The 27477-nt window shown below is 45.9% G+C and overlaps 3 protein-coding genes across 4 annotated transcripts in view; 2 read left to right on the forward strand and 1 right to left on the reverse strand.

Moving 5' to 3' along the window:
* LOC141272537 (uncharacterized) overlaps positions 1 to 27477 on the forward strand; it is a 48693-nt gene that overhangs the window by 7546 nt on the left and 13670 nt on the right. Inside the window, exon 2 of the mRNA XM_073683357.1 lies at positions 1467 to 1615. The gene's annotated coding sequence lies outside the window, so the exon portion shown is untranslated. The remainder of the gene's footprint in view (positions 1 to 1466; positions 1616 to 27477) is intronic.
* Positions 889 to 4840, reverse strand: LOC141272539 (uncharacterized). 2 transcript variants are annotated; one of them, XM_073683359.1, is made up of 2 exons: positions 4773 to 4840; positions 889 to 2124 (listed from the first exon to the last, which is right to left on the reverse strand). In XM_073683359.1, exon 2 carries the CDS (start codon positions 1977 to 1979, stop codon positions 1425 to 1427), a length of 555 nt encoding a protein of 184 aa, XP_073539460.1. In that variant the 5' UTR covers positions 1980 to 2124; positions 4773 to 4840; the 3' UTR covers positions 889 to 1424. The 2 variants fall into 2 exon arrangements, with proteins under 2 accessions (XP_073539460.1, XP_073539461.1); XM_073683360.1 differs by having other exon boundaries at positions 889 to 2121; positions 4773 to 4827.
* Positions 6385 to 7637, forward strand: LOC141272536 (uncharacterized). Its single transcript, XM_073683353.1, is given in 2 exon segments — positions 6385 to 6668; positions 6670 to 7637. Coding segments are annotated over 2 exon segments (615 nt in total). The 5' UTR covers positions 6385 to 6614; the 3' UTR covers positions 7231 to 7637.

Here is a 27477-nt window from a genome sequence, read left to right on the forward strand (position 1 = left end):
GGAGGGGTACAGTAGGGTCATCATACCATATGTGTGGAGGAATTCACTGTAGGGGTATCATACTGTGTTTGGGGGGAGCACTACTGTTGGCATCATACTTTATGGGGCCAATGAAAGGGCAATCTAGAGGCTTCAATAGGAGGAAAATTACTATGTAAGGGCTGCAAAGTTGTGAGATATGCCCCTTTGTGACCCCACCGAATATTACAATTTTTTTTTAAAATAAATATCAAGGTTGGCCCGCGACTTTGTCCAAGTTTTTAATTTTGGCCCTCTGTGTATTTGAGTTTGACATGCCTGATCTAATGTAACTATATAGGTTGTTGGCACGCCTTTACTTCACTTTGTGGTATTAATTAGATTTTTCTAAACATTGTCCCACTAATCCACTGCAAGCAAGACCATGTTTGTCAAATTTAAAGAAAGTCATGACATTTAGTATATGTCCACACCAGATTTATAGCCTCCGCTTGACATTTACATCGGGAAAAGCTTTTGATGTGTATGTTAAATGTAGGAGGCCTATGATCCTGCTCATGCTGTTCTCTGCTGTGCATTCAGGTCTTCTTCTGTGGCTTCTATTTGAAATCCGTGAAACAGGAAAATTCTGCCGTGTCCTTGTGCACATCTGAAAACAATGCCATCACGAAGTGCAAACACTGCCCAAAGTTTCTGGACTCCATTGGCTTTATTTAATTCTATCGTTCTCTCTGGAGCATTTCTTAATCCCATTTTATGGGGATTCAGATGGTACCTCCGAATTTAGAAATGAGCAGTCAGCAAAACAAAGCATGAACAGGCCCTAACAGTGACATCTGTCATGCATATACTTCAATGTAAATAAAAAAAAGCCATTTAACGAATACCTTTTATAGGATCTTATCTTTTATTCCATGCATTTTTTGCAGTATACTGACATATTACATATCACATAAAAGTCTTCCACTCTGAATGGTTTTTTGGCTTTGATCTTGCAATAGACCCCAATGGATGCGTTTAGCAAGTACATCAGGAGCTTTCTCTACATAAATGCTAAATATAGAGCAAAAACATGTGGTGGACAGTCACATCGCCCAAGATTGTAATAACCCGCCAGGAGGGCATTCCATATATAACCTTAGGCTGATATATATATTCAATTATGCAGAAGTTTTATTGCAAATCAGATCTCTCTATAAGCTAGGAGATGTCTCATTGTCAGTTGCTAATCCTTGGGATGGATCCATGGGGGTAGAATGTTGTATCTCATGATGTCTTAGAACGTCAAAAGTCTCAGTCAAAGTGTACTCTTCATCTTCAGACCTGCATACTTTGCTCCATATTTGGCCTGTGATTGTTTGGGTGGGTGGCCTTTATGTTGCTCCCCATCATGATGACATTGGGCCTCTGGATTATTGATTCTCATTATAGAGGACATTATCGCCTCATCGCTCATTTTCCTTTGCCATCTTGCACATTTTCTCCAGAGCCTCATGAACACCTTCTCCGGTGACTCCCGAGCAGCCACACACGTCCCATCTCCCAGAAGGAAAATTGTGAAGTTTAAGATGATGCACAAGTTCAGAAGGACTACAAGCGCCAGCCAGATCCTGCTTATTGGCCAGTACAATAAATGGTAAGTCCTGTGAGTCCATACATACCGCATGGAAGAGTTCTTCATGGGCATCATAAAATCTCTCGGTGTCCTTACTGTCCACTACAAACATAAAGCCTTGGCACATTTCCAAAAAATGTCTTTTCAAGGGCCCACCTTTGGCTCCTAGACTAACGTCCCATACTACAAGTGATAGGTCCTGAAAGATGTCCAAGGTCTCAACATTGTAACTAACAGTTGGAATGGTTTCCACAGCTTCTTTGTGCTTCAATCTGTACAGTATTGTAGTTTTGCCACTTCCATCAGGTCCAATCATTACAATGGTAGCCTTCCTGAGCTGTGTCCTGCCACACAGCCCCTGTACTCGGCTCACCAGGGTGCCCATATTCTCTACTGCCCCAAAATGTGACCAGAGAGGACGCACTTCACTATTGAGTCACAGTAGGAAATCCTTCAGACTAATGACACGTGATGATCACTTCTCCTCCCAGTCATCCCTGTGCTATGCCAAACTCTCCATGCTGGTGCTGCTGTACAAGAAAAAAAACTTTGTTAGACAAAAAAGCATTGAACTTTAGACAGGTTCCTGAAGGCTACACAAAGGGATCTAGATAGAAGACGGAATTTAACCCTTTAGCTTCATGAGCTTGATAATAACCAGAACAGCTAATCCTCTGCAGTTGTCCCCAGAACACATTAAATTTACAGATCTTAATAATGTGTCCTGCAATGGCATTTTATAGGGTGACATTCAGTGACCCCCTCTAAACTGTGCACTCTGGAGATGATAGTTAAAAAATACCACCCTCCGCCTGGCAGGTATACCTCATTGACCTCATTAGTAGGTTGTTTTAACTCTTTCCAGAGTGTACAGGGACCACTGCAATGGTACTCACCAGCCAAGAATGTCAAGAAAAATGCACACCAGGACGCAGCCGACCCCCTTTTGTAAGAAGGAGGTAACACAGGTGCAGAATGCTGATGAACAATCACTATCATCCCCTCTCACTGGAGGAGCGACTGCCTAGCACTAAAACTGCACACAGATGAAACTTGCAATAGGGTGCAATTCACACACTCGCGGCACCGTGCCTAGTCAGTATCCTATTACACGCCCCTACTATTCGATTAGGCGGGATGCCCGACACCCTATCCGAGCATCGCAGAGGTGCAAAGCCCTCAGTTCACAAGGTCACCATTAATGGGCCTGGCTGCACCCTGGCAGATAAAAAAAATCAGCATTCTGCACCTGTGTTACCTCCTTCTTACAAAAGGGGGTCGGCTGCGTTCTGGTGTGCATTTTTCTTGACACCTTGGCTGGTGAGTAACATTGCCTTTCTGCTGTTTTCTACAATCAAAAGTGGCGCCTATGACTAAAAAAAAATCCTGATTGTCAGTGTCGGATCCAGATGATTGCAGCTGTTTGTTACCCTGGAGAAAATCCATGATGTGTATTCAGATCTTGGGGTCTCCCCAGTCATACTGGTGATGTAATTTTATTTGGGGCCCTCACCTGTGTCTGTGTCAGGGCAGGTAGCAGCGGAAACATCCTACATGACACGGGCTCCTGACAGCAGATTTAGGAAATGTTATTGTAATCTATCTAAACTGCTTGTGGCTTATAAATGCAGATTGTGTTCACTGTATAAAGAAGGGGCTGGCTGATTCCATGGGCACCACGGCAGTAGTAAGTGGCCCATGAGTAGAATTATGAGCCCTTTAGTCAGTCAGTTCTGTGCAGGCCCATACAACTTAAAAGGGTTGTTTTAGGAATATTCTCTATAAGACTGGCAATCTGGAAAGTAAAGTGTTAACGCAACCTTACCAATATCCCCCGCCACTCCTGCTACAGCGATGATGTCCTGGCACATGACCGCTGCAGCCAAACACTGGCTGTAGTGAAACACTACTGTAATCATAGATTGGCTAGAGCAGTCACATGTCCCTGTGACTGGACGTCATCACTGGTAGCAGGAAATGTGAATATTCTGTAACAAAATTTACTCTCTAGACAACCCCTTTAAAGGGAAGCTGTCAGCATGTTTTTTTCCATATGGAAGTAGTGGTATGGCTGTGCAGACCTATCCATGTTACCCTTTTAAGGTAGAAATCCTGTCATAAGAAATCAACAAAGAAGTCAGATGCAAATCAGGCTGGAAGTGCACTGGTGGGGGCGTGTGCACTTGGAAAGAGCAACCTAAAGGTATGGACACGCCCCCAGTGCACTTCCACCCTGATTTGCATATAACTTTTATATTAGAATTCTCATGACTTGGTACATTGGATCTCTACAAAAATAAATTGTTATTATTATTGGGGGATAAGCACCTATACAGCCATAACATTACTGCTATATGGAAAAATGTGCTGACAGGTTCCCTTTAATGTCTGGATGCCTAGATCACTTTTAGGCAGGATTCACACAATGCCTGGATTGACCACAAGTTTCCCAAACTGACCTTACAACCTCATACGTGTCTATGAGGCTGAAATATGTGAGATCTGCCCCTGTGAGCCCGACTTTAGAGCACCAGCAGCATAAAGACCATATTATAAGGCAGTTTTAGGCCATGTTCACACGTTCAGTATTTTACATCAGTATGTGTAAGCCAAAATCAGGTAAGGAACAATGAGAGGAAAAGTATAATAGAAACATGTGCACAACTTCTGCATTTTTCACCCACTCCTGGTTTTGGCTTACAAATACTGAGGTAAAATACTGACCAAATACTGAACATGTGAATGTGGCCTTATAGTTGGCCTAAAGCAGGTTATGTGACTTAGAATCAGCATATACTCGCTTTTCTTGGATCATATACCAAGGATCCAATGTAATGTGAAAGCCGTGCAAAAATACCATCTACTAGTGAGGACACTGCCCCACTGTCACTATTTGCTCAGTGTTCAGTCAGTATTTTTTCTCAGGAGTGGGAGCCAAAACCAGGAGTGGGTGATAAATGCAGAACTGGTGACTTGTTTCTATTATACCTTTTCTCTGATTGTTCCTCACCTGGTTTTGGCTCCCACTCCTGAGAAAAAATACTGACCGAAGACTGACCAAATACTGATAGTGGGTTCGTAGCCTGAGAGACACATGAGGGATGTCAGGATCTGCAGCATTCTCTGCAGTAGAGATACCTGCCCTTGTTATTTTGTGGCTTCAGCTATCTGTCCATACCTGTCACCGCCCTGTGCCTGAGTTCACTTCCCATGATGCACTCCCAAATGTCACTGTCACAACAGGTTATATAACAAATTCCAACACTACACAAAGTGACAGTGCAATACGGAAGTTTTTCACTACTATCTTCATCAGGTCTAACACATCTATTTAAACCCCTGGACAACCCCTTTTTAAATGAAACAGTGCCCCAAATAAAATCATATACACACCTCCCAGACGAGCACCATTCCAATGATGTCGGCGCTGTGATGCCAGTGCTCGCACTGTTATGTCACATAAGCACTACAGTCAGTAAATGGCTGCTGGTGGGCTGCAGCGCTCATGTGACATAATGTCACACAAGCGCTGACAAAGTGCCCGACAGCCAGTTCAGGGGGTGAGTATATGCTGATTTTATATTACACAAGGCACTCTTTCATTTAAGTAAATTATACACAAACCCATTTAATAATGTAAGCAGTTTGTATTGTGAAATCTGATTACAGATCCACTTTAACCACGACGTGAATGACCAATTCAAGCCAAAACATGGAGACCCAAAGGCATCTTTGTTACATGACAAGACTTTATTAATATCATAACTCATTACCGTCCTGGATTCAGCTCAACAGTCCTGAAATTGACAACCTGTCCTGGAAGGTCAGGGGCATGTCCCAACTTCAGTTGTATTTGTGTCCTCAGGACACAGATACAGATGACTATAATGGTGGTGCAGGGAACTGTGAGATCCCTGCTCCACCATTTTGTCTAGGTAGAGACTGAAAGGCCTGCAAGGTCCTTTAGGTCACATAACTGAGCAGCAGAGACCATCTCGGTAGCAGAAGATCAGGAATGTGAACACGGCACAGTCAAGAGGGATGCTTGTGTGGGGGCAAAAGACTTCAAACTGTGTGTGGGGAGGACTGTGAGAGTCATTATACTCTGAGGGGCATCATACTGTGTAGAAGGAGTGGGGGCATCATACTGTATGGGGAAATGTGTTAGAGCATCATACTGTGTGTGAGGGGGCTGTTCAGGCAACATATTGTGCGGGGGAGACACTGTGGGCATTATACTGTGTAGAGGGTGCTGTTGGGACATCATACTGCTTGGGGGGGGAATGCACTGTAGGAGCATCATTTTGCATGAGGGGGAATGCACTGTGGGAGCATCATACTGTGTGGGGGGGGGCAGCATACTGTGTGGGAAGTACTGTGAGAGCATTGTACTCTTAATCTTAGAGAAAAAAATTGATATACATTTTAAGAAATCAATAAAGAAGTTTGTTTTTATAGAGTGCTGGACTTATGGAATATTTATTATTTGTATCTTGGAGTCAGCAAGACGTCTAGAGCATCCGATATTTAAGGAGTTTTCTTTAGATATATATTTCTGATATATAAGTCCTCATACAGCTGTGTCGGAGGAAAAATATGGAACTTGGAAGGAGAGAAAAAAACTAAAGTGGAAAAATAGTCTGATCATAAAGGGGTCGAATGCGTTTCAATTAAAACCATTCAATACATTTACAGTAAAAAATAATTTGTGGTTTACATTTGGTGCTTTTTTTTCTTAAACTTAAAAAGGTGATAGTGCCATCTACAGGATGATTTCTCTGTATTTACTGATCGCAATAAAGTTACATGTGTACAAACGCAGATTACTGGAGAGGTCACTTCCTTTGCCGTGCACAACAGTCATACTCATAATAGGTTGCACTGAAATCTTCCAACACGGCACAGAATGACAGAACAAGCAGGAAATACTAGATCGGAGCTTGTGCGGTTGCTATGAGCACAGATAGGACTGACAGGTGAAAGGGTTGTATATAAATAAAGGGGAAAGTCTGCCATAAGAATGCACAAGCACAAGAGCAAACTGCCTTTCGTTCTGGCCGAGACATTCTTCAGCTATGGGTCTTCTGCTGAGCACCCTCCATCAAGCCCTAATGAAGTTCACAGGATATGAGGCACGGATCTTACTATTAGGTCTGGATGCTGCTGGGAAGACAACCATCCTGTACAAGCTAAAGCTGAACGAGACAGTCACTACAATCCCTACTGTTGGTTTCAATGTAGAGACTGTGGAACCCATCCGTAACGTCAAATTCACGGTGTGGGATGTGGGAGGTCAGGACAAGATCAGATCCCTGTGGAAATATTACTATCAAAACACAGATGGACTGATATTTGTGGTGGACAGTGCTGACCCTGAGAGGTTTGAGGAGGCCAGGGCAGAGCTCATCGCCATCCTGGAGACCGATGAAATGAGAGGAGTCCCCTTCGTGGTGTTGGCTAACAAGCAAGATCTACTACGTGCCAAGCCACCAGGAGAGGTGTCCGAAGAGCTTGGGCTAAGGAAAATACGAGGACACCAGTGGCATGTCCAAGGATGTTGTGCCACCACTGGGGATGGACTTGTCGAAGGGCTGGAGATACTCACTGACTTGGTGAAACAATTTAAGAAGAAATAACCATTTTGATCATATCAACCTTGTATATCAATATCTGTCATGGGGGTGAAATGTAATCTAATTTCACATTAATGTTAAACTGCATGAATGTTACTTTCATTCCTGATTTCAGATCTTCTTCTGATATAAATGATTGTAACAGTTTAATGTAAAAATCTGAATTGAAGACATTACAGGGACTATAGCACCCGTGTGTGGTGTGATCCGAGCATCATGGCACAGATGTATATACTGTATGGACATTTCATCATGACCTTTTACCGCAAAGACCACTGCAACAGAAGGAGTGATATACCGGTAATATAACTGTAATACCATATAACATTCCTGGCATTTCTAGTTCTTGTCCTACTATTTGCACGTAATTTTATAAATAAATCATACAATAATAATTTTCATCTATAGAATATATTATGTTTTTTTATTTATCCAAATATATGAGTTGTTATATTTATTAATATATGTAATAGATAGATGCTAGATTCATACATTGTGTGTCAAGATATATGCAAACATTTTCTATATGAATTTTAAGTGGAATTATCATTAAAATATACTGTAAAACTGGGGTACTTCGTGCACGAATTGGCCAATAGCGTGTGTGCCCACCAGCCATGACAAGGCGATATATCTTTGGATAAATCTTGGTGCACAGAGTGTCTGCTGCATTCTTTAGTTTACATTTGCTTCATTCTGTTAGGTCATGCTGGTCAGTTTTTGTTTCTTTGCAGCTAGATAGATTTCTAGATAAATAGATATGGGATAGATAGATAGATAGATAGATAGATAGATAGATAGATAAATAGCTTGTAAATAAATGTCACAGCACTACAGCAATTGCAAGTGAACGTGGCAAATTTATTCACGCATAACACAGCGATGTTTAAGTTTTCTCCACATCTATTTTCTAGCAATGTGATGTATAATCTATCCATCCCACATCCATCCCACATCTATCCCACATCTATCCCACATCTATCCCACGATTAAGAGTAGCAAGGGCCCCGAGCAGTTTAGAAGGCCCCCCCCACACACACACACCTGATGTATCACGTGACATGTCACATGATCCCCTGTGATAGATCATGTGATAGTTCACGTGAAATTCATTTGGCACAATATTAATATATATTTTTTTACATTAATTGTATGACTTAATATTGAGCACAATTAAGTATGCTTACATCCCCTATATACTGTACAGTATGAGACCCTACACACAATATGAGCTGCCACAATCCTCCCATACACAGCGGGAGGCCGCACGTGACGTAGCCATCTGTACACAGCGGGAGGCCGCACGTGACGTAGCCATCTGTACACAGCGAGAGGCCGCACGGCGCCATCTATACACAGCGGGTGGCCGCACGGCGCCCCCCCAGAGACAGCGGGAGGCCACACAGTGCCCCCACAGAGACAGCAGGAGGCCGCGCGCACACACATACATACATACACGCATAAACACATTTGAAACACAAAAATACATATAAACAGACATCACACAATATCTGCCTGCACACACACACACTCACCATCCCCCGGCTCCCGTCGTCCAGCTCCTCTCCGGTGGTAAGTAGCAGTGCAGGGCGCACACTGCGTGACGTCACACTAGCAGACACTGCCACGCACAGGGCCGTGTCTCCTAGCTGTGACGCGGCCGGGCCAGCTCACAGGGAAGTTAACAGGTGCAGCGCTGGCCCGGCCGAAGAAGAAGCAGCGGTCGTGCGCCACGGCTTGGGGAGCGGTCCGGGGGCCCCCCGCCTCTGACTGCCAGTATGTGCCGCAGCGCCGCACATATTATAATGAGGGCAATCTGGCCATGGGGCCCCGGGCGGTAGCCCAGATTGCCCTCATTATAATCCGCCTATGCCCACATCTATCTATCTATCTACAGATGCTTCTCACTAAACTAGAAAATCATCAAAAAGCTACACTACCGTTCAAAAGTTTGGGGTCATTTAGATATTTCATTATTTTTGAAAGAAAAGCACATTTTTTTTTCAATGAAGCTAACATTAAATGAATCAGAAATACACTCTATACATTGTTAATGGGGTAAATGACTATTCTAGCTGCAAACATCTTGTTTTTATTGCAATATCTACATAGGTGTATAGAGGCCCATTTCCAACAACCACCACTCAAGAGTTTTAATGGTACATTGTGTTTGCTAACTGTGTAAGAAGGCTAATGGATGTTTAGAAAACCCTTGCACAAGTATGTTAGCCCAGCTGAAAATGGTTTGGCTGATTTGAGAAGCTATAAAATGGACCTTCCTTTGAGCTAGTTGAGAATCTGGAGCATTACATTTGTTTGTTTTATGAAACTCTCAAAATGGCCAGAAAAAGAGAACTCTCATGTGAAACTCGACAGTCTATTCTTGTTCTTAGAAATGAAGGCTATTCCATGTGAGAAATTGCCAAAAAAAACTGAAGATTTCCTACAATGGTGTGTACTACTCCCTTCAGAGGAGAGCACAAACAGGCTCTAACCAGAGTAGAAAGAGAAGTGGAAGGCCCCACTGCACAACTGAGCAGCAAGACAAGTACATTAGAGTCTCTAGTTTGAGAAATCGATGCCTCACAGCTCCTCAACTGGCAGCTTCATTAAATGGTACACGCAAAACGCCAGTGTCAACGTCTACAGTGAAGAGGCGACTCCGGGATGCTGGCCTTCAGGGCAAAGTGGCAAAGAAAAAGCCATATCTGAGACTGGCTAATAAAAGGAAAAGATTAATATGGGCAAAAGAACACAGACATTGGACAAAGGAAGATTGGAAAAAAAGTTTTATGGACAGACGAATCAAAGTTTGAGATGTTTGGATCACACAGAAGAACATTTGTGAGACGCAGAACAACTGAAAAGATGCTGGAAGAGTGCCTTACGCCATGTGTCTAGCATGGTGGAGGTAATGTGATGGTCTGGGGTTGCTTTGGTGCTGGTAAAGTGGGAGATTTGTACTAGGTAAATTTGGGTTTTGAATAAGGAAGGCTATCACTCCATTTTGCAACGCCATGCCATACCCTGTGCACAGCGCTTGATTGGAGCCAATTTCATCCTACAACAGGACAATGACCAAAAGCACACCTCCAAATTATGCATGAACTATTTAGGGAAGAAGCAGGCAGCTGGTATTCTATCTGTAATGGAGTGGTCAGCTGAGTCACCAGATCTCAACCCCATGGAGCTGTTGTGGGAGCAGCTTGACCGTATGGTACGCAAAAAGTGCCCATCAAGCCAACCCAATTTGTGGGAGGGGCTTCAGGAAGCATGGGGTTAAATTTATCAAGATTACCTCAGCAAATTAACAGCTAGAATGCCAAAGGTCAGCAATGCTGTAATTGCTGCAAAGGGAGCATTCTTTGACGAAAGCAAAGTTTGAAGGAGAAAATTATTCTTTCTAATAAAAATCATTATTTCTAACCTTGTCAATGTCTGGACTATATTTTCTATTCATTTTGCAACTCATATGATAAATAAAAGTATGAGTTTTCATGGAAAACACAAAATTGTCTGGGTGACCCCAAACTTTTGAACGGTAGTGTAATTTATTTCAGTTCTTCAATACAAAAAGTGAAACTCCTATATTATACAAAGTCATTACAAACAGAGTGATTGATATATTTCAAGTGTTTATTTCTGTTAATGATAATGATTATGGCTTACAGCCAATGAAAACACAAAAGTCATTATCTCAGTAAATTTTTTTTATAACAAAAAACACCTGCAAAGGCTTACTAAGCATTTAAAAAGGTCCCTTAGTTTGTTTCAGTAGGCTCCACAATCATGGGGAAGACTGCTGACTTGACAGATGTCCAGAAGGCAGTCATTGACACACTCCACAAGGAAGGTAAGCCACAAAAGGTCATTGCTAACGAAGTTGGCTGTTCACAGAGTGCTGTATCCAAGCATATTAATGGAAAGTTGAGTGGAAGGAAAAAGTGTGGTAGAAAAAGGTGCACAAGCAATCGGGATAACCGCAGCCTTAAAAGGATTGTTAAGAAAGGGCCATTCTAAAATTTGGGGGAGATTCACAAGGAGTGGACTGCTGCTGGAGTCATTGCTTCAAGAGCCACCACACACAGACATATCCAGGACATGGGCTACAAGTGTCACATTCCTTGTGTCAAGGGACTCATGACCAATAGACAACACCAGAAGCGTCTTATCTGGGCCAAGGAGAAAAAGACCTGGACTGTTACTCAGTGGTCCAAGGTGTTATTTTCAGAGGAAAGTAAATTTTGCATTTCATTTGGAAATCAAGGTCCCAGAGTCTGGAGGAAGAGTGGAGAGGCACACAATCCACCTGACCTTAACCCCTATGGGGTATTGTCAAGAAGAAGATAAGAGACACCAGACCCAATAACGCAGACGAGCTGAAAACTGCTATCAAAGCAACCTGAGCTTCCATAACACCTCAGCAGTGCCACAGGCTGATCGCCTCCATGCCACGCCGCATTGATGCAGTAATTGATGAAAAAGGAGCCCCGACCAAGTATTGAGTACATTTACTGAACATACATTTCAGTAGGCCAAAATTTCAGATTTTAAAAACCTTTTTCAAGCTGTTGTTATAAAGTATTCTAATTTACTGAGATAATGACTTTTGTGTTTTCATTGGCTGTAAGCCATAATCATCAACATTAACAGAAATAAACACTTGAAATAGATCACTCTGTTTGTAATGACTCTATAATATGAGTTTCACTTTTTGTATTGAAGAACTGAAATAAATTAACTTTTTGATGATATTCTAATTTAGTGAGAAGCACTTCTATCTATCTATCTATCCATCTATCCTTAGGGTTTTTACTCATTCAGCTACTTTTGAAGTAGGCACAGGAAGCGGTTTCTTTAAAATGTCCAAGGCAGGTTTATTGCAACTTCATAAACCGCACTCTTAGAAGTAAATGAAACACAGTCTTGTCCGGCACAGAGTAACAAACATGCTGGAGACCTCCAGCCACAGACGCTGAATGAGACACTCTGTCTCCATTTTATACACACGCCCTGGGGTGGGGATATATGAGCAGCCAATCCCCCCCCCCCCCCCATCTCTTATGACTGCTCGTAAAAACCGGCCTTGATACGCCCTATTAACCTTCTCAGCACTACGTGTGCTGGAGCATGCTTTCCCAGATTTACATCACCGAAGCGATCAATCTCTGATACATATCTCCCCTCAAGGACCTGTCCGGCGGCCATCTTATACTATTTACCATCAATGTATATATTCTCTATCTATCCATCCATCCGTGTATATATACCAGTAGAAGTGCTCGGACAATAATGAAGTCATTACAAATGCAAACCAAAAATAAAGTGTTATGTTTTTCAAACCATTTGCCATTTAAAGGGGTTTTTCAGTGACACAATATTGAAGAGCTATCCACAGACTAAGTCATTAATATGAGAATTGTGAGTCTGACACCCCAATAGTCAGTTATTTGCTCCATCAATATGGTGTGACCGGACAACCGCTCGAAGATCATGGAGCATATGAAGAAATATCCAATAGAGGTAAATACTCCGTATGTACAATAAAGTGCATTAAACGTGAATTCTTTCTTGCACATGTAAATTAGTTAGGACAGATGCACCCATGAGAAGCTGAACATCACAGGTTTACTTAATGTCAAGAGGGCTTGTAGTTCACTGACGCTCAGGGAAACAGTGACCTGACATTACTGAAATGAGTCTCAGATCTCTTAGAAAGTGTCACATGTCTAAAAAAGCCAATAAAGACTAAGCATAGGTTGGTATCATGGCAACTAAGCAGTGCATCACACAGGAAGAGTTCACACATGTGTAGTGAGCTATTCTAGAGAGCGGCGGCCATACTGACTAAGGGCATTATTCCATTAACACCTTAAAGAAGCACTCCTCCCATCAGAGTTTTTATGATCTTAATATATTGTAGTCATCTTATTATATAGCACTGTGTACTTACAATTGCTATTTTTTTCCCTTCTACTCAGTTAATTCTTCTGTTTTCCATTTGGTCTATGACATCACATGATTAAAGAAAAAAAGGGGGGAGGCAATATCATAGGATGATACTGAAAGGTACAGATAAGAAGGCAGTTATGGAGTTACAGGGATCCGACAGCCCCTCTGCAGAGATCCAACAGCCCCTCTATACAGATCTGACAACCCCTCTACAGGGAGCTAGCGCTATAACAATGCTCTGATCCTCTCCGCCTCAGTGCAGCAGAGCTGACAGCCCCTCCACAGGGATCCGACAGCCCCTCCACAGGGATCTGACCGCCCCTCCACAGGGAGCCAGCGCTATAACAATGCTCTGATCCTCTCTGCCTCAGTGCAGCAGGGCTGACAACCCCTCCACAGGGATCTGACAGCCCCTCTACAGAGATCTGACAGCCCCTCTACAGGGAGCCAGCGCTATAACAATGCTCTGATCCTCTCTCCCTCACTGCAACAGCGCTGACAACCCCTCCACAGGGATCAGACAACCCTTCCACAGGGAGCTAGCGCTATAACAATGCTCTGATCCTCTCTGCCTCAGTGCAGCAGAGCTGACAGCCCCTCCACAGGGATCCGACAGCCCCTCCACAGGGATCCGACAGCCCCTCCACAGGGAGCCAGCGCTATAACAATGCTCTGATCCTCTCTGCCTCAGTGCAGCAGGGCTGACAACCCCTCCACAGGGATCTGACAGCCCCTCTACAGGGGATCTGACAGCCCCTCTACAGGGATCTGACAGCCCCTCTACAGAGATCTGACAGCCCCTCTACAGAGATCTGACAGCCCCTCCACAGGGAGCTAGCGCTATAATAATGCTCTGATCCTCTCTGCCTCAGTGCAGCAGAGCTGACGGCCCCTTCACAGGGATCTGACAGCCCCTCTACAGAGATCTGACAGCCCCTCTACAGAGATCTGACAGCCCCTCTACAGAGATCTGACAGCCCCTCTACAGGGAGCTAGCGCTATAATAATGCTCTGATCCTCTCTGCCTCAGTGCAGCAGAGCTGACGGCCCCTTCACAGGGATCTGACAGCCCCTCTACAGAGATCTGACAGCCCCTCTACAGAGATCTGACAGCCCCTCTACAGAGATCTGACAGCCCCTCTACAGGGAGCTAGCGCTATAACAATGCTCTGATCCTCTCTGCCTCAGTGCAGCAGAGCTGACAACCCCTCCACAGTAATCTGACAGCCCCTCCACATGGAGGCAGCGCTATAAAAATGCTCTGGTCATCTCTCCCTCACTGCAACAGCGCTGACAACAACCCCTCCACAGGGATCTGCAAGCCCCTCCACAGGGATCTGACAACCCCTCCATAGGGTGTCCGCGCTATAAAATGGTCTCATCATATCTCCCTCACTGCAGCAGGGCTGGCTCCCTGTGAACGGGTTGTCAGCTCCCTGTGATTGGGTTGTCAGCTCTGTTGCAGTGAGGCAGTGAGGATCAGAGCATTGTTATGGCGCTGGCTCCCTGTAAAGGGGCTGTCTGATCCCTGTGGAGGGGCTGTCTGATCCCTGTGGAGGGGCTGTCTGATCCCTGTGGAGGGGCTGTCAGCGCTGCTGCAATGAGGCAGAAAGGATCAGAGCACTTTTATAGCACTGACACAGCTGTTTGGACTGAGCTGTTCCATCAGCTGGTCTTTGTATACTCAGAATGCTGCTGTAAATATGCTGGAAAGTCCTTCCTCTTTACACTTGCTTGGGAAGCTGTAACCCAATCAGCAGTTCACATAGATGGAGGGCGTGGACTGAGGGCCTGCTGGAGACTGGGGGTGGTGTCTCTTGATGGAGCAGGAGGAGTGGGAGGGTCTGGCAGAGACTGAGGGTGGTGTCTGTGGCTGAAGGAGGGGGATGGTCTTGCAGAGACTGGGGTGGTGGCTGTGGCTGGAGCAGGAGGGGGAGGGCCTGTGTCACGGGTGTGTCAGGTGTGACAGACAGTCACTCTGGATCCAGCTGTAGAATGACATTGCGCTTGGCTCTGCAGGCACCTTCTTGACCTTTTCATCTCTGTAGTGTAGTGATATCCTTCTCCCTCTAGGACCTAGCAGTGACCTCCACCTTCTGCTGCTAATTGACACAACCTTGCTGGATGTTTAAATATCTTCAGTCCCTCCAGAGAGTCGCTGGTGATAGCTCTATGTTCCTCTGTCCAGGCTTCAATTACTAGTAGTTGGCTAGTGTTTTCTTGGAATTCACTTGGAGGATAGTTGGTGTGATCTCTCTGGTGTCTTCTCAAGCTAAGTGCTTCACTTGTCTGTTTACCTGTTTTTCTTTAGTTGCAGTGGGGGCTGACTAGTGCTCACCCTGTCCCCTCCCTACCTAGGGCCTATCGCTAGGGGTAGTCAGGGATTAGGTTTCCTGCTCGGCGATAGGTGCAGAACCTATTTAGGGATGTTAGGGGAGTCAGGGTGACTGTCAGATCTGCCTAGGGGTCTCCACTCCCCCTTTCCCTAGTGTTTGGGCTTCCTCCCCCCTCTTCCCATTGTTGTGCACTTAGTCTTTCCCTCACCTTGCATGACAGCCTGCTGGAGACTGGGGGCTGTGGCTGGAGCAGGAGGAGCGCGAGGTTCTGGCACAGACTGGCTGTGGTGTCTGTGACTGGAGGAGTGGAGGGTCTGGTAGAGACTGGGGGCTGTGGCTGGAGCAAGAGGAGGGGGAGGGTCTGGCAGAGACTGGGGGTGATGTATGTTGTGACATCACCAACTAGACTCTGCCAGACAGGAAAACTGTAGTCCAGTTTTCACCAGCTCCTCCAGAATCAGGACTGAGGCTGGTCACATGACATGTTTGTATCTAGGCAACGGAGCAGAATGCTGACAGAGAGTAAATTACAAACTGTCAGCATTCTGCAGCCTAGGTACACACACAGATTATACTGAATGCCTGGACAACCCCTATAAAGTAACGATGGACTGTAGTTTCTCTTTCCTTAGTTGAGTTGTTCTTGCCACATTCTGGTTTAGAACAGTTGTTATGACACTAACTATAAGATAATAATGCCAGTGAGGGAGCATATGCCCAAATGATCAGAGCTATTAATGTCAGCCTACCTAGCATATTGTTGTTATAAAGTATTCTAATTTACTGAGATAATGACTTTTGTGTTTTCTTTGGCTGTAAGTAGAGATGAGCGTTGTTCTACTCGAACTGTTCGCCAATCTCAAATTCGAGCTGTTTTGGGCGGTGTTCGAGCCGGTCGGCGAACACGAACAATTTGAGAAAAATTCGGCTGTTCGAGGTTATGTTCGATAACTGTTCGTGCACCAAAATCATAACTGGATTTTTTCTCAGTAATGATGAAAATTAATGTTAATACGCAGTTTGAGTGTACAGCTGGGCGGGGGGAGGGGCAGGGGATGGATCTCTGCAGGAACAATGAAGATCTCCATTTTTTTTTCTCTTTCCCGCATTTGCAGTGGGGAGGTGTAATCTGTCAGCCTATCAGCAGCGCACACACGGAGCGAAGTGCTTTTTTTCACACAAGCAAGGGCATGTGTGATTGGCAGTGTATGTCACATGTCCTTGCCCTATAAGACCAAGCCATTTTCCCCGTCGCCACCATTTTCTCACTGCTGCAGCTGCGTGTTAGACGGCACCGCTGTTGCTGTGTGCGCTATACCTTGTTAATTTCAAGCCAATTTTCGCACAAATATACAGATAGCTTGGGAGTAGGGAATAGTTGTGATTGCAGTCCTTTTAAGGACTAGGTTACAGCATTTCCTACGACTTTTATCAGGCAGGTCTGTGCTCTTAAATAGATAGATTGTGGGAGTAAAGACTAATTGTAATTGGAGTCCTTTTCAGGACTAGGTTACATCAGTTCCTATCAGTTTTTGCCAGGCAGGTCTGTGCCAGTGCTGTGCAAGTTTTTTTCACAGCATTTGGCTGAATCTAGCAAAGCTAATCCTTTTTGGCCTATTGCAGAGTGTGTTAGTCAGTGGAGTAGCCTATCTGTGTTGCAAGATATACCACCTGTGTATAGAATACCAATTTTTTTACTGCACCTAGTGAAGTAAAATCTTTTGGGCATAGCATCATTCTATTAGTCCATCTATACTGACCTCCATCAGGTTGCAAATTAAAAATAATTTTTTTCTGCATCTAGCTCTGAAAAAATATTTGGGCTTCTAGCAGTGTGTGGGACTTGGTCTATTAGTCCATCTATACTGACCTCCATCAGGTTGCAAATTAAAAATAATTTTTTTCTTCATTTATCTCTGAAAAAATATTTGGGCTTCTAGCAGCGTGTGGGACTTGTTCTATTAGTCCATCTATACTGACCTCCATCAGGTTGCAAATTAAAAATAATTTTTTTCTGCATCTAGCTCTGAAAAAATATTTGGGCTTCTAGCAGTGTGTGGGACTTGGTCTATTAGTCCATCTATACTGACCTCCATCAGGTTGCAAATTAAAAATAATTTTTTTCTGCATCTAGCCCAGCCAATAGTTTTGGCCTAATACCACAGTTTGGCCACTCAGCTCTGCTCGGTTACCATCCATTGTTTTTTTGTGCAAACAACTCCAGAGTTGTGAATTAGTTAACCACCAAAATGAGTGGAAAAAGGCCTGCTGCTGGTGGAAAGGGGAATAGGCGTGTTGGGAAGGGGAAAAAAGGTTGTGTCCGTGGGGTAGGTGCAGAAGAAAGACCATCTTCCAGCCAAACTAAAATGTCTACTTCTTTTAGCGGACAATGTGATAAGATCCCTTTCTTACGGCCACGCCAATCGCTACAAATTCCAGATGAGGCACAAAAACAGCAGGTGCTTCAACGGATATCAAGTGCTCCTTTAAGTGGGCTCTCCTCCACATCAACTTCAACATCACAAATACTCCAGTCCTCAAAGGTGTCACCCAAATCGCACTTGCTTCCTCACAGCTCCCAAATCTCCAGCTGCCCGTCTGAGTATGAGGTAGAACAGATGGTTGAGTCTGCAGAGCTGTTTACTCATACTATAGCCTGGGAATCAGAGGTCGACTCCAGCGCTTCTGTGAATCCAGACGAGGAAATGATCTGCACTGATGCCCAGAATCTTTATGAGTCGGATCCAGGACCAGACGCAGAAGGTTCTGACCATAATGTAGACCCTCATTCCCAAACTGTAACTCCTGTTGGTGGAGACAATGAGGAAGACGATGATAAGACTCAAATACCTGATTGGAGCGACAACTTTAGTTTTTTGTCAGGGCAGGAACAGGTTGGCTCTGAGGACGACGGGTGTGATAACGCACAGGGTGATGATGATGAGGTCGGAGATCCCACTTACTGTCAACCCACAGTCAGCCAAGAGATGAGGTCAGCAGAGGAGGTGGAGGAAGATGCTAGTGACGACGAGGTCAGGTTGCGCCTTCCTGGACAGAGACGTAGTACTGGAAGCACGTCAACAACTGCATCCTCAAACACAACTCTGCCTCTCACCACAAGTCGTGGTGGCTCTTCAGGTCGCATGGGTGCTAAGCCTTGCATAGCCTGGGCATTTTTTCAGATCGATAAAGATGACCCAACTCGTGTTATCTGTAACATTTGTCAGCAAAAGCTAAGTAGAGGCCAAAAAATACATAGTTTGAGTACTTCATGCATGAACCGGCACATGGACATGAAGCATAAGTTGCAGTGGGAAGCTCAGTGTGCTACAATGCGGCCTAGCCGGCCGGGCCAATCACCGTCTGCCATATCTTGTGCATCCGCGGCCTCTTCATCCTCTGTGACTGGGGGGACAGCAGTCACACCTGTTTTGGGGCGCAGACCTGCCACCTCTTTACCCGCAACAGCCAGCGTGATTGGCAGGTCATCATTTTCTTTGGAGGTGGTAACACCAGCTGGTCTTGAGCGCTGTCCGACATCGATAGCACCACCTTTGGATCAAGGCAACCTAACATGTCCGCCTGCATCTTCCTCACAGACCGGCAGTTTGCCGGGGACACCCTTATCAACCCCGTCTAAGCACAATAGCCAGCCCTCGGTCCCTCAGATGTGGACAAGTAAAAGACCATTTCCTCCTAGCCATGAGAAAGCTAAGAGGTTGAATTTCACCATCTGCAAGCTCTTGGCTACAGAAATGCTGCCTTTCCGCCTGGTGGACACAGAGGATTTTCGAGACCTTATGTCCGTCGCAGTGCCCCAGTACCAGATGCCCAGTCGGCACTACTTCTCAAAGAAAGGTGTGCCTGCGCTCCACCAGCATGTCGCACACAACATCACCGCTTCTTTGAGAAACTCTGTGTGTGACAGGGTGCATTTCACCACAGACACTTGGACGAGTAGGCATGGACAGGGGCGTTACATGTCGCTGACTGGGCACTGGGTAACTATGGTGACAGCAGGACAAGGGGCTGCTGTCCAAGTCTTGCCGTCCCCACGAGTTGTGCGTCAATCCTCTTTATGTCAAAGTTCCTCCACTGCTTCTGCCTCCTCAACCTCCTCTCGGTCTTCCACCTGCACCCAAAGCCTGTCTGGTCATGCCACAAGCTTTCTAACTGCGCAGAAGGGATCCTGCACACCTCCTTACTATGCTGGCAGTAGGGCTCAACGTCATCAGGCGGTTTTTACATTGAAATGTCTGGGAAATGTGAGTCACACAGCTGAGGAGTTGTGGTCAGCTCTGGAGAACCAATTTCATGAATGGTTGTCTCCACTGGACCTGAAACCAGGGAAGGCCGTGTGCGACAATGCTGCAAACCTGGGTGCGGCCCTTCGCCGGGGCAATGTCACACACGTGCCTTGTATGGCTCACGTGTTGAACCTGGTTGTCCAGCAATTTTTAGCCCACTATCCCAGACTAGATGGCCTTCTGCAGAGGGCACGGTCGCTGTGTGCTCACTTCCGCCGTTCGCATCCCGCAGCTCAGCGACTTACATCTCTACAGAAGTCGTTGGGCCTGCCACTTCACCGGCTAAAATGCGATGTGCCTACCCGGTGGAATTCAACTCTGCACATGTTGCAGCGACTGTGGCAGCACCGACAAGCCCTGGTGCAATACGTTCTGACGTATAGCCTGGGCCAACGAGATTCAGAGGTGGGGCAAATCACGCTGGAGGAGTGGTCTCAGATCAGGAACCTATGCACCCTTCTGCACAGTTTTGAAATGGCGACGAAGATGTTTAGTGCTGACGATGCCATTATCAGCATGACTATTCCGGTGATTTACATGCTGGAGCACATGTTAAACAGAATTCGGAGTCAGGTGGTGGCACAAGAGGAGGTGGAGGAAGTAGAGGAGGAGGAGTTGTATGCGGAAGGGCTAACATCTGCAAGGTCCAGACGGTCGGCAGCACCAAGGCGGCAGGCATGTGAGGGTGGGGGAGATGGTTTTACCAGGGCGCATGGTAGCAGCCAAACTAGTGAGGAAGGTGCAGGAGCCCAGGAAGAAGTGGAGGACGAACTGATGGAAGACTCATCAGATGAGGGAGACCTTGATCACATTTCTGTTGTGCGAGGTTGGGGGGAGAGGACAGAGGAAGGAAGCATGATTGTTACCTCGCCACCAACACAACAGGGACTTGGTGCTCCTGGATGCGCAACACACATGAGTGCCTTCTTGCTGCACTACCTGCAACATGACCCTCGAATTGTGAGAATTAGAAATAATCCTGACTACTGGGTTGCCACACTGTTAGATCCCCGGTACAAAAGTAAATTTGCAGAAATTATTCCTGCCATAGAAAGGGATGCACGCATGCAGGAGTATCAGCAGAGACTGTTGCAGAATCTTACATGTGCTTTTCCACAAAATACCAGTGGTGCACGTAGTGAATCTCACAGTTCCAACTTGCCAACCGTGGGACCGTCAAGTGTTCAGCACTCAAACCGTAACAGAACCACAGTATCTGCTGGTAACATCAATTTTGCGGAATCATTTCACCACTTTTTTAGCCCATCCTTTGCAAGGCCACAGGAGACAAGAAGTCTGACACATAGTCAACGCCTAGAGACGATGGTACAGGAGTATCTCCAAGTAAACATTGAAGCCACGACTGTGTCACTGGACCCTTGCTCTTTTTGGGCTTCCAATCTGGATAAATGGCCGGAGCTAGCCACTTACGCCTTGGAGATCTTGTCATGCCCCGCAGCCAGCGTTCTGTCTGAACGTGTGTTCAGCGCTGCTGGTGGTGTGCTGACAGATAAGCGCACGCGGCTCTCCACTGATAATGTAGACAGACTCACGTTCATAAAGATGAACAAATCATGGATCCGAAACGACTTTTCTACCCCTGTGTCATCCTGGGGAGAGTAAAAGCTTGATGATTGGTTAAAATCACCCTACCAACCGTTTTAAGCTTTCAAATTACTAATCATGTTTATCTGTATCTTGACTGGAAAATAATTTGGGCTTTGTAGCAGTGTGCAGCACTGATCCTATTAGGCCATCTATAATAAGCTTCACCAGATTTAAAATTAAAAATAATTTTTAGCTGCATCTAGCCCGGAAAATAATTTTGGGGCTCCGAGATGCGCAAGACACGTAAGTGCCTTCTTGCTGCACTACCTGCAGCATGACCCTCATATTGTCAGAATTCGAAGTAATCATGACTACTGGGTTGCCACACTCTTAGATCCCCCAAACTTTTCGATCAACCTTTTCATTTTAATAAAGACCAAAAAAATGGTCATTTTTGAAATTATAAGCATTAGCAGGTTGTTAGAAACTGAAATCAAACAGTTTTCAACTCAAAACTTTATTCTAGGTGATGTTACATTTTCACATAGGACCCCTTGTTCGAATGGAGCTTCTGAACTCTCTCGTCCATTGAATTTGTCAGGTTTTGGATGGTTTCTGCTTCAATTGTTTTGCATGAGGACAGAATACCCTCCCAGAGCTGTTGCTTAGATGTGAACTGCCTCCCGCCATCATAGACACTCCTTTTAATGATGCTCCAAAGGTTCTGAATGGGGTAGAGGTCAGGGGAGCATGGGGGTCACACCATAAGTTTGTCCCCTTTTATGCCCATATCAGCCAGAGATGCAGATGTTTTATGTGCAGCATGAGATGGTGCATTATCATGCAGAAAAATGATCTTGCTGTGAAATACACGGTTCTTCTTCTTGAACCATGGCAGGAAGTGCTGTTTGAGAAAATCCACATACATTATGGAGTTCATCTTTAGCGCCTTCAGGGATCCTAAAGGGGCCGACAATCTCTCTCCCCATGATTCCAGCCCAAAACATTACTCCACCTCCTCCTTGTTGGCGCTGTAGCCGTGTTTGCGTGGGGTGTCCATCAACCAGCCATCCTCCACTCCATTCATCTGGACCATCGAGCGCTGCACGGCACTCATCCGTGAACAAAACAGTTTTGAAATCAGTCTTCATGTAATGTTTGGCCCACTGGAGCCGTTTCTGCTTGTGTGAAGTGGATAGAGGAGGTCGACAGGATGGCATATGCACAGCTGCAAACCTCTGAAGGACCCTGCATCTTGTTGTTCGGGGGACGTTGGAGGCACAAGCAGCTTCAAAAACTTGTCTGCTGCTATGACAAGGCTTTTTTGCCGCTGCTGTTTCAACCTGACGTAATTGCCTGTAGGAAAGAGTCCTCAATTTGCCCTTATCAGCACGCACACGTGTGTACTGTGAATCAGCTACATACTTCTTGATTGCCAAGACACTTCATCCTGATCATCGCACAATGTTGATTGTAGTCATGCCTTGACCTAAACACTCCACAATTTGTTGCTTCTCAGCAGCCGACACATCCTTTTTCTTTCCCATTTTGGCAGAAAATGTAGGCTGCTTAATAATGTGAGAGAGCCTTCTTAAGTAGTCTTGCCTTTCATTGGACACACCTGCCAAACTAATTAGCACAGGTGTCTGCAATTGCTTACAGTGATATAAAGAGCCCTGACACACATCACCATCAATGAGTTTAACTGACAAACAAACAAATTCTTCCCTTATCACTCCTAAACACTTTTTGCATAATAATTTGGAACGCGGTGTACATGTGCTTTTCCACAAAACACCAGTGGTTCACGTAGTGAATCTTACAGTTCTAACTTGCCAACCGTGGTCTGTATGGAATTGTTCAATAAAGGGCCCAAAATTAAGATAACATAGATGGGAGAGGTCTCTATGAATAGGAATTCCTAAGTATTTGATACCCTGTGAGGGCCAGGCAAAGGGAAAGTTGGACTGGATGGAATCCTATATGGATTTAGGGAGGGAGACATCGAGGGCCTCAGACTTCGCTGCATTGATTTTAAAATTTTACCATGTAACAAAGTGATCTATTTCAGCCATAACAGCAGGGATGGATATATGTGATTGAGTGATATATACTAGGACATCATCAGCAAATAGAGAGCACTTGTACTCGGTGCCTCCCACCTCAATCCACCTAATATTGGGGTTATGGCGAATTGATGAGAGCAGGTGCTCCGTCACTAGGATGTATAAGAGAGGGGACAGAGGACATCCCTGCCTTGTCCCATTGGTGATTGTGAAAGGTGATGAAAATGTTCTGACGCACCCCCTGGGCCTTGGGACACCCGGAGCCGGACACTTTTTGGTGGATGCTGGTGGTTGTAGTCTTCGTGGCGGCGATCCGGTTCCGTGGCTCAGGGCGGTCAAACCAGTGGTGGAACTATTTATGTGGTTTTGATGTTTAAATGTCCGACTACGCCACCCGTGGATTGCGGTCAGAGTGAACCGCCGCTACAGGGCAGACCGCTAAGGCTGGTGTTGTGGGTGCAGCAGAGCGTAGCATAACTCCCCACGGGAGGAGTATAGCCTCAGGGCAGTGTATGTGGAGGATGGGGGTGATGGTGCAGGGCAGCAGCAGTAACGACACGGAGTCAGTGATGCAGTTCAGGGCCTTTACTCACAGTTCTTATTATCCAGACCACGTCTGCAGGTAACGGCTGCCCACGTCGTACTGTGCTCACCAGGTGAGGGGCTCAGACAACTCCCAGATAACTTTGGAGCGCTTCACAGGACCCCCTTTGTGTGTCCTTTGTCTGGCCTTTCTTACCAACACTTCTGTCCGGCTGCCTCGGGCCTCCTCTTGGTAAACTTGGCGCCAGTTTCCCTGACCCTATGTGGTGCCTTCCTAGCGGGTGGAGCAAGGGGCTGCGTCACATAAAATGTCAGAGCCTCCGGTTTCTAGCTGAGGGTCGTTTCCTGCCTCCACTAGTTCGGGGACCGGTCTCCCCCTTTGGCCTGACCCCTCCACGCAGGTGGATTCGGGCGTGCGGTGGCGACTCGCCCGTCCGCACCCCTGGGATCCCTTCATTCCTCGTTCCTGGAGCCTTCTCCGCACCACTTCCTTCCTTCTCCCTCTTGCAGGCCTGGGCCTCTGTTACTAGGCCCGCCTCCGGAGCAGAGCTCATGCAGAGCCCCTGCTCCCTGCCACTTCTGCTCAGACTTCTCTGCACTGAACTAAGATGGTGCCCACCTTTTATACTCCCTTCTCAATGCACCCAGGAACTGCTTCCTCCCTGCTCCTGCACTGCAGGGTTCCCCTTCCTCAGTGTTCCCTCCCCCCACTCCAGCCAGGGACAGGGACTGTCGTGCCCATCTCAGGGGCATATTGGTCGCCCTGCCCCACGGCAATGTGGTGTAATGCATGCAGGTGTCGGGTCCTGATCCACACTCCATCCTTATCTGAGAGTGAGATATCACACCTCTGGGTGAGGTGCAATACGTCTGTAGCAACCGAGCCCTCGGTGCTACAGTTCCATTTATCTTCAGCCTAGGTGACGTATTGTGATACAGGGCCGTGATTTTGGCTATAAAAGGGTCCCCTAGACCCCTACCCCAAGCTTTTTAAGAGAATCATATATGGCGTGCCAGGAGACTCTATGGAATGCTTTCTCAGCATCCAACGAGAGTATCTACTTACAAATTTTTAACTGCATCTAGCCCAGGAAATACTTTGTGCCTAGTAGCAGTGTCTGCTAGTCAGCGGATTATCCCGGCTGTTAAGCAAGCTACACCACCTGTAGTTTGGACACTTAATTTTTTCAAAGGAAATGCTTCGGGACCACGGGATACTTAGTGAAGAGCATCAGGAGGCACCCCAAGGCATAGGGGCTGGGACTGGCACTAGGATGCCTTGCGGTGGACAGCCGAGCTCGATCCTTATAAAAGCTTTTTAACTGCAGCAGCTTTAGTGGACGCTACTGGAGCTGGAATTACGCGGCTGCTGGCATGAGACTTGCCCTCCAATAGATCCTTGTAAATGGATTTAAAGTGTATTCATTCAAATTAGAGGGACAATTTAAATTAAAAAGCTTAGAGCTGCCTCCACCACAGGGGGGCTCTCTCGACCCACCAGCGGACAGGCACCAGTATTGGGAGAGGGGGGCTGGCCGTCAGGGTTCACCGCGGCTCTGGCACAAACCCGGCGACACGGAGGTGGCACGGGCAGGAGCGGACTGGCCGTCTCGGCTTCTCACTTTTTGGATTTTAGAAGGGCATGACATGCCTATATCTGTGTCTCCCCCTCCTTTTACTCCTCCACCTCTTTTCTTTTCGCATGACTATATGTACTTGTCACTTTTCCATGTGTTAGTTGTGTCTTCTGAGCAGTTTGTCAGCTTTTGGACACCTTTGAAGGTGTTTTCTATGTGTTTTTGTTTGCCTGCCATTGGTTTTAACGGTGTTCGAAGGTGTTCGACGAACAGTTCGGCGAACACACGGGTGTTCGACGAACCGAACCGAACTCGAACACTACGGGGGTGGCTCAACACTAGTAGAGAGGCTAGAAACAACTCAACTAAGTCACTAAACCTCATATTTATAGCCAGACTTATATAAAAGAATCAGTAATGTCCGGTTTATTGGAGGCCGAATGCTGAATCCCTCAAGTTACCCTTTTCTGAAGGGTAACTACGTGCAGCCATAAAAGAGTCAAAACCGGGGAAAGCCCCTGGTCCAGGTGGTTATTCACTACCATATTACCAACAGTTTACTGATTCGCTTACTCATCTCGTCTATAGTTTTAATGCACTATCTAATGGTTCCTCTTTCCAGGGAGACTTTTACAGGCTCATATATCAGTTATTCATAAGGAAGGGAAAAATCCATCTCAATGTGCAAGCTATAGACCAATCTCACTCCATAATGTAGATATTAAACTGTTTGCAAAAATGATTGCATCCAGACTATCCCCACTTTTAGCATATGTTATCCACCCGGATAAAACAGGATTCATGAGAGGTAGAGAGGCCAGGGACAATACAACTAAGGCACAAAACCTCATATTTACAGCCAGAGTTAAGTTCCAGCCTCTTTTGCTTTTGTATACTGATGCTTAAAAGGCCTTTTATATGCTAAACTGGTCTTTCATGAATGAGACATTACATAGCATAGGAGTAAAAGCAAATGTGTTATGATGGGTATTGGCCCTGTTTGAAAACTGACTGCCAGTGTGAAGGTGAATGGATTTCTGTACCAGGAGTTTGACATACTTAACGGCAAACATCAGAGGTGTACTCTTTCCCCATTAATTTCTATATTTACTTTGGAACCCTTTGTCAGGAGGGCAGGGCCGGCTCCAGGTTTTTCTGGGCCCCGGGCGAAAGAGTCTCAGTGGGCCCCTTTAACACATACCACGATTCATGATGCACAGATACCACAGAGAAATATATATATATAGTACAATGCAAAGATTTCACTTCTTACATTACATGAGTGATATCTATTGTAAATTCCACAATAGCTCAGAAACCGGTGAATCGCTCCACACAGAATACTGGCCCCCATATAAGGCTCCATACGGAATACTGGCCCCCATATAACGCTTCATACAGGATACTGGCCCCCATATAAGGCTCCATACGGAATACTGGCCTCCATATAAGGCTCCATATGGAATACTGGCCCCCATATAAGGCTCCATACAGAATACTGGCCCCCATATAAAGCTCCATACAGGATACTGGCCCCCATATAACGCTCCATACAGGATACTGGTCACCTTATAAAACTCCATACAGGATACTGGCCCCCATATAACGCTCCATACAGGATACCGGTCCCCTTATAACGCTCCATACAGGATACCGGTCCCCTTATAACGCTCCATACAGGATACTGGCCCCCATATAATGCTGCATGCAGGCTGTTACCCCCCACATAATGCCCCATACAGGCTGTCCCCCCCTTATAATGCTCCATGCAGGCTGTTACCCCCCACATAATGCCCCATACAGGCCCCCCCCCTTTTAATGCTAAATGCAGGCTGTTACCCCCCACATAATGCCCCATACAGGCTGCCCCCCCTTATAATGCTCCATGCTGGCTGTTCCCCCCCACATAATGCACTATGCA

Source organism: Phyllobates terribilis, unplaced genomic scaffold, assembly GCF_046119375.1.
Source record: "Phyllobates terribilis strain yellow unplaced genomic scaffold, ASM4611937v1 Scaffold_5__5_contigs__length_657084704, whole genome shotgun sequence".
Classification (NCBI taxonomy): Eukaryota; Metazoa; Chordata; class Amphibia; order Anura; family Dendrobatidae; genus Phyllobates; species Phyllobates terribilis.

Coding starts and splice junctions, on each gene's coding strand:
- LOC141272539 (XM_073683359.1), bottom strand. CDS start 1,979: ATGGGCACCCTGGTGAGCCGAGTACAGGGGCTGTGTGGCAGGACACAG.